We start from the raw sequence: 7,923 nt of genomic DNA, 5'->3' as shown, positions 1-7,923 counted from the left end.
AGAAGGGGATGCTGAGGGAATTCGTGGGGGAAAACCCAAACCGGGAGCCCGGCCCGCCGCGGGACGGATATTGGGGACCATAAATGTTATCTTCAGCGGGGAAGCGCTGAGTCACAATGCCCACCGAGATAAGGTTAGAAGGGCGGCGAGTATCCAGCAGGTCAACGAGACCCATAGCGGAAAGAGATACAGAGCAGATTCAATGAGCGGGGAGGAGAAAATCACGTTCTCCAAGGCAGACCTCCGAGGCGTGGATACGCCACACGAGGATGTGTTGGTCATTACAGTGGCGATGGGCAATTATGTGGTCAAAAGGGTCCTGATAGACGGCGGTAGCGCCGTGGATCTGCTATTCAGAGGAGCTCTTGAGGAGATGGGGATCAACCCGGGGCAACTTAGGCCTCCGCGGACAAATTTATATGGATTCAATGGGAGTGTGACAGAGCCTATGGGAGAACTTTTGCTGCCGGTAACAACGGGGCCCGTGATAGTATTCTCAAGGTTCATGGTGGTCGACTCCAATTCTCAATACAACGCAATCTTGGGAAGGAGATGGATACATGAGATGAGGGCTGTGCCGTCGACTTACTATCAAGTTATCCGATTCCCCACCCCAACGGAATATATGAGGTCCCGCGCTGGAGATCGGGGCATCCAAGAACAAATATCGAATACAATCAAGAAGATGGCCCGCTGACCGTAAGAGGAGTCAACGGGCTCTAGAAAGAGGCCAAAGATAGCAATTACACAAGCGGGGGCCGCTGGAGGGGGGGGAGGTCGAGGAGGATCCCAAGACTTTAGATGAGATAGAGATAGTAAACTTGGGAGAGGGCGAGGAGGAAAAGTTCACATCGATAGGGTCGAGTCTTATAGGAGAATGGAAGGAACAGTTGGTTCAATGCTTGAGGAGGAACGGAGACGTCTTTGTGTGGGGAATAGAGGATGTCACTGGGTTTGATCTGGAGTTTGCGTGTCATCACTTGCACATGAGGGAGGATGCAAAGCCAGTGAGACAGAAGATGAGAAGCATGAGGCCCAAATATGCGAAAGAACTGGAAGAAGGGTGGCAAGGCTAAAGGGGTGCGGGGATAATAAGGGAGGTGGAGTTCACAGACTGGTTGTCCAATGTGGTCGCGGTGCCAAAGAAAAATGGAAAGGTACGGATGTGTGTGGACTTCACGGACGTAAATTCAGAATGTCCGAAGGATAGTTATCCAATGCCGCGAGTGGGTGAGTTGGTAGACAGGACGGCTAGGTTTAGTTTCTTCTCATTTATGGATGCATCCATGGGGTACAACTAGGTGGCAATGTATGGGCCTGATCAGGAAAAAACGGCCTTCGTAGTGGAGGGGGGCACATACTGCTATACCAGAATGCCATTTGGATTAAAAAATGCGGGGGCCACCTTCCAGCGCTTGGGGGAGAAGATGTTTGAGGGCAAGATCTGAAAGGGCATTGAGGTATACATTGATGATATGGTGGAGAAGAGTATGTCCGAACAGGAGCACTTGGAAGGGTTGGAGGAGACATTTCAGATACTACGAACGCACAATTTGAAACTCAACCCCGAAGTGTACGCTTTGAGTCACCACAGGAAATTTCGGGGTATATTGTGACACAAATGAGGTATAGAGGCCAACCCAGAGCAGATAAGAGCGTTGGTGGAGATGCCATCACCCAAGACAGTGAAGGAGGTGCAGCGGTTGGCTGGAAGGGTCGCGGCTCTCAACAGGTTCATATCAAAATCATCCGACAAATGTAGGCCACTGTACAGATTGTTGAGAAACACCACAGATTTCAGATGGACGGCGGAGTGTGAGCAGGCATTTCAGGATCTTAAAAGGTATTTAGAAGATATGTCGCTGTTGTCGCGGCCCCAAGAGGGAGAAAAATTGTATTTATACCTGGGGGTCTCAGATTATGCAATCAGCTCGGTCCTCGTTCGAGTAGTAGATAAGATAGAAAGGCCAGTATACTTCCAGAGTAAGACGTTGTTGGACGCAGAAACCAGATACAGTCGGGTGGAGAAGTACGCCCCGCTTTGATATTTTCAGCTCTGAAGTCGAAGCCCTACTTTGAAGCCCACGCAGTGATCGTGGTCACTTAACTTGCCACCGGGCGGGCTTTGAGAGCAGAGAAGTCGGGAGAATGCTGAAATGGGCCGCGGATGCTAAGTTCGTATGACATCCAATATCGTGTGAAACATGAGAAGGCTTCGCGCGGTGGCGGAGTTCTTGGCAGAGTTTCCCGCAGAGGATCCGACATGGGGGGAGGAGATGGTTTTGGAATCAGAGAGGGAAGAGGAGCCGGATAGCTTTAACCCATGGGAAGAACGAAACGGTTGGAGAGTGTTTGCGGATGGGTCCGCAACGGATGTGGGAAGCGGGATTGGGGTAGTATTGGTCACGCCGGACAACAACAGGCTAGAGCTGGCAATGAAATTGGGTTTCACGGCATCCAACAACGAAGCGGAGTATGAGGCGGTAATCGCCGGCATGAGAATGGCCGAGGGCCTGGGGGTGAAGGAACTCGTTGTATACTCCGACTCTAATTTGGTAGTATGCCAGGCGAATGGAGGGTTCATAGCGAGGTGCCCCAGGATGGCGAGATATTTGGGAGTCTTGCGAAGCTGGGCGTCGAGGTTCATAAGAATCCGCTTTGCACATTTAAATCGAGGGGAGAATCACCACACGCACGCCTCGGGCGTGCGACGAGCGGCCATGCCGGATTCGGGAAAAAGGACCCTCCAAGTGAAGAAGTTGGACAGCCGAAAGTGTCGAGGGAGGCATGGGGAGTGATGAACACCACGGAGTGTGACAAGGGATGGGTAATGCCAATCAAACGGTTTTGACAGGGGTGAGGGATTTGCCCCGCAGAAAGACGAAAGTCGAATGACATCATCAGATATAATGCATCGCGGGGGGGGAATTATATCGGAGGAACTTCAATGGACCTTTGTTAAGATGCTTGGGGCGGAGCGGGCTCAAGAGGTGCTCGATGAGTTGCAACGGCGGAAACTGTGGGAGCCACTCGGCAGGCGTGACAACGGTACCAATGTTGCTAACACAAGGCTACTTCGGCCTCACATGAAAAGAGACGCCGCCGGAATTCGCCAAAAAAATGTGAGAAATGCCGAGGTTTTCTCGGTTAATATTGGCCCCGAGAGAGCCACCGCGACAAATAATGTCTAGCCCGTGGCCGTTCGCAATGTGGGCCCTTGACATAGTGGGACCGCTGCCCATGGCTCGTGGTAAAAGGAGATTCTTGTTGGCCGCGACGGATTATTTTACGAAGTGGATCGAAGCGGTGCCATTGCAGCAGGTAAAAGAGGTGCAAGTGATCAAGTTCTTGTGGGAAAACATCATATGCCGTTTCGGGGTGCCCTACACTATCATTGCGGATAATGGAACCCAGTTCACGGGATCAAGGGTTAAGAATTTTCTGCAAACATATCATATCAAACAGGGGTTCTCGGCCCCCTACAACCCCGAGGGGAACGGGCAAGCGGAGTCCTCTAACAAAACCATACTCAACAATCTTAAGAGAAAATTGGAAGGCAAGAAGGGGGCCTGGGCCGACGAATTAAATCGGGTGCTTTGGGCGTATCGGACAACCCCGCGGACCTCGACCAAGGAGACCCCTTTTGCGATGGTGTATGGAGTAGAGGCCGTGATACCGACGGAAATGGTGGCAGCAACCACTAGGACCGCGGCTGTAAATGATGGATCAAACTGGGGCATCCTGGCCAGAGACATGAATCTAGCGAAAGAGAGGAGAGACACTGCTCGCGTCAAACTGGAAGAGTATCAGCGCCGCTTGCAAAGGCAATACAACAAGAAATTGAGAGTGAGGAAATTTGTGGTGGGAGACAAGGTGCTTAGCGAAAGTGACACCCGGCAAGACCAAGAAGGTCAAGGAAAATTGGGTCCGACCTGGGAAGGGCCATATGTGGTGATCGAGGTGGGGGGAACAGGCACTTACAGGTTACAAACTGTGGAGGGCACAGATGTGGATAGGCCGTGGAATGTAAGGTTGCTGAAAAAATTTCACGAGTAGATGTAATGGGGAAAAGGGGGAATGGTTTGAGCTATCTGTACATATATAAAACTGTAGCACTTTTGAGTTAAATATTGTTACTTGAGTTTTCTTTGCCCCTCAGAGTGAAGGGAAGGGAGGGGGTGAGCCCTCCAAGGATGAGAGGTCCAAACTTTAGTGAGGCACAATTAGGTGCCTCGCGGAGATGAGTTCCCCGCAGTTCCGGGGTGAGAGGAGTTGCCCCGGACCTATATGGGATAAAGGCGAACGGAAGCAAAGAGGCTTCCACACGCCATAGGCAGAGTGCCTGCCAGAGTTAGAGAAAGTGGCGGAGGCCTGGTCTGGGCGTGGGGCAAGCAAATCAAACATTCCCTACCAATGGGGTCGAATACACTAATAGGGTCTTGTTATTGTTCACATATGAGTAAGAGTGGCAGAAGAAACACCCCAGACAATCAAACATAACATAATATAAACATCCCAACAAGAGGGGGTGGAAAGACAGAAAAAATTGTAGAAAAAGTAGTGTTACAAAATAGAGTCAAGGGAAGCCTAGCCAGGGCAAAAAACAAGCTAATTTTCATCTGCAGTGCTTTCACGGACCATGGACTCGGCGGCCTCGGCTATGATTACATCCGCCGCCTCATTTATCGCCTCAGAGACCAGCGCAGCGGCATCTTGCATGGCAGGAGGGGAGTCCGGGATGGGCACGGAGACCTCGGGTAGTGGAGCCGCCGGCAGGGGCTTCGTGAAGGAGACGACCTCTTTGGTGAGCCGGTCAAATTCCTCCTTGACCTTCTTGGCCACCCTCTTTTCGGCCTGGGCCCGAAAACTATCCCGGAGCTCGTCCATATCAGCTTCATGTTGATTCAAAAGAGCCGACACCTCCTCTTGATGCTTCTGGGAGAGGGCATCCAGAGCAGCGGCATGCATCGCTTGGAGGGTCTCGCGCTGATTACTCAAGCGGTCATTAACCTTGTCCATGTAAACGCGGAGCGTTTTACGCAACTTTCAGCTCATCCTGGGCCCTCAGTGTGTCCATTTCCGCGGCGGACTTATCCTTTTCCAGCTGGGCGACCTCCTTGTCCAGTTCATCGATCCGCGCCCGGGCACCAAATAGGCCGCGGATCATGAAGGAGATGTCCAAACTCATATGTGGAAAAGAATAGAAGTTAGAATACTCAAAGAAAGGGAAGGGAGACACTAGAATGAAAAGAGAGGGTTACGTTCTCCCAGCCAGTGTAGAATGAGGTCCGATGAGACTCGAAGTTGCCACCATCAGCATATGCCATGTCTTTAGGGAGATGAGACCCAAAGAATAGGGGAGGAAGCCAACGCTGGATTTTCCAAAGCGAGTCGTTGATGGTTAGGTGGCGGTTCTGGTTTGAAAGTGGGGCGTATGGGGAACGGCACCGCGCCCCCTTCCCGATCCGGCTGCATCACCGAGAGAAGTCTGCGGTAGGCGGAGGGGCATTGGTAGCGGGGGACCTCTTCAGAGCCGGGGGGGCCGGAACGTTTGGAGGCGGAAGAAGGAGAGGAGGGAGCCGCAGCTAGGGGGCAAGATAATGGGGGCGACATCGTCATCCGAAGTCAGCCAAAAGAGCTTGCATTTGTGGGCACCCATATCCGAGTCTTGAGAGGTGGTGGAAGGAGAAGGAGAGGATGAGTATTGGTCCTCCCAGGTGGTCAGGGATCGATAAGGAGTAGGGGCGGCGGCGGGAGAAGGGTTCTTATGAGCAGACTTGGGGCGGAGTGGGGGTTTCGTGGCACGGCGTTTTCCCTTGGTGGGGGGATTGTTACGTGGTTTTCTTTCTTTGGGAGGAGGGGGACGGAAAAAGGGGGCGCAGTATTTCCCTATGGATCGCAGTTCGATCGGCCAATAGCGGGGTGGCGGTGGCGGCGGTCAATCCTGGTATCACGCCCGAAAGCAGTCCCAGTCGCGAGCTTTTGAAATGTGGTGGAGGAAATGTTGTCATAAGGTCGCGACTTTGAGTCGGGGCGCCAACCTGAAAAAGAGAGCCGACAAGTCAGTTGAGAAAACAAAAGATATGCATCTAGGGGGCGAAGATAAAGAGAGAGACTCACCACTAGGAAGAAAAGCCAAGTGTTTAAGGTTCAGTTCAGAGGGAAGATCAGCGGAGAGGAAGTTGCCTGAGATATAAAGAGGGTAGTGGTGCCACAGTTTGTCAGAGGAAGTGATACGAAGAATAAAGTGACGCTTCCCTAGGGCGGACACGTATGAGTGATAGCCGACAATCGACCTCCTTGGTGCTCTTTTTGATGAAGAAGTGAGCGGTCATGTCGCGAACCATTATCTTGGGTACTTCGGAACGGTTGTAGTGGTTCACGGCATACATGACCCTCCAGAAGTTGCCGATGCCTTGGCAAGGGGGGATGTTAAAGTGATTGCACACCTCGACATCGAGGCGAGTGAGGGGCAATCGCAGGGCGGCAACGATTTGTCCTACCGTGGCCACAAGGCACCCCGGCCTGTAGGGAACTAGGTGGGGGAAGTGAGTTAGGTCAGGAACATGCTCTAGGATGACGTCAGTGGGTATTCCATAAGCCGCTTTAACAGCTTCAAGGTTAGGTCTACGGCCGCGCGGCGGAGGCGGCGGGAGGGTAAAAGCTTGTCCAGAGGTTGAAGGGGCCTCGGTGTGGTCGGGGAGAGGGGGGGAAGCACGGCTACGGGACTGGGAAGAGGAAGAGGTGGCGGATCTTGCTGTCGACATCGTGGTCGGAGTGGAAGACACACAGTTACAACAAGGCGGAGAAGGAAGGGAAAATGAACAGACTCTAACGCCAAGAACCAAGGAGAAATGCGCAATATAGCAAGTAAAGGGAGCTAGAGAGAAGAGAAAACCAACCTGAGGTAGGAGAAAAGCAGCCGAAGTAAGAATTCCCACAGAGGAAACCGGAGAAACGACGACCACAAGAGCAACCAGTGTTGAAAAATAAGAAGAAAGGTAGAAGGGGAGGTTGAAAGAAACTGAAAGGCAAGAGAAAGGCAAAGTGAGAGAAGAAAAATCGAGCGGGCTTTTTATAAGAGGAGGGGGTAAAAAGGTAATTTGAGGGGAGCTGAAATCGAGGGGACAACAAAAGGATCTAGCCAATGAAGGACGCGTAGATGCACAAGAATCGAGGGGGCGTCAGCTGCAGTCACATGGGAACTCGTGAATCCAGCGGTGAAAGGAAGATGGAAGGCTACGGGGAAAAGATTAATGTAGGGGGCTCTCGACTCCCCGATCGACATACTATCGCGGACTCGAGAGGGGGCATCTGTAGTGGCAGTATGTATCAACTGAATAGGAGTAGTGAGTTGGGCCGAAGCAGCGTAGCTTCGAGGTCCGCGATCCACCAGATCAGGCTGACAGCGTGGGGTCGCGGTACGGAAACCCTACACATAGAGCTAATAGGACCGCGAGATGGAGGGACAGGTGGAGGGCCATGATGGATGGAAAGAAAGATATAAAGGGGAATAGTGGGTGAGAGAGAAAGAGGAGGCGGATTCATTAACCTAAAGGGTGTGAGGGACCTAAGAGGAGAGAGGAAAAAAGTTGAGGGAGAGAATAGTGGGTAAGGGGTAGAGAATTGCCTCTTAAGTGAATAGGTTGTAACATTAACGGAGACTACAAACTAAACTACTTAACCTAAACTAAACTAAAGAAAGGGGGGGAGAGAGAGAACCCTAATTACAACTAAACTAATGGGGGAGTAGTGATAAACTATAAATTATGCTTTAATATATTCTAAATTAAACTATGAAAATTAAATAATAAGACGTGAATATGAAGAAGGAATTAGGGAGATTTGAAATCCATGTTGATTAATCCCTAACATGCTAGTATAGAGTTTGTTGTAACCCTAATCTTTATGTTTTCACACAAG

General features: G+C 51.3%; 1 protein-coding gene across 1 annotated transcript; it reads left to right on the top strand.

Moving 5' to 3' along the window:
* Positions 1–3,648: 3,648 nt before the first annotated feature.
* LOC147497587 (uncharacterized) lies at positions 3,649–4,213 on the top strand. Its single transcript, XM_086562932.1, has 2 exons — positions 3,649–4,026; positions 4,160–4,213. Exons 1-2 carry the CDS (start codon positions 3,649–3,651, stop codon positions 4,211–4,213), a joined length of 432 nt encoding a protein of 143 aa, XP_086419058.1.
* Positions 4,214–7,923: the final 3,710 nt, after the last annotated feature.

Source organism: Coptis chinensis, chromosome 5 (assembly GCF_015680905.1).
Source record: "Coptis chinensis isolate HL-2020 chromosome 5, ASM1568090v1, whole genome shotgun sequence".
Lineage (NCBI taxonomy): Eukaryota > Viridiplantae > Streptophyta > Magnoliopsida > Ranunculales > Ranunculaceae > Coptis > Coptis chinensis.
This window is presented reverse-complemented; position numbering and strand designations above follow the sequence as displayed.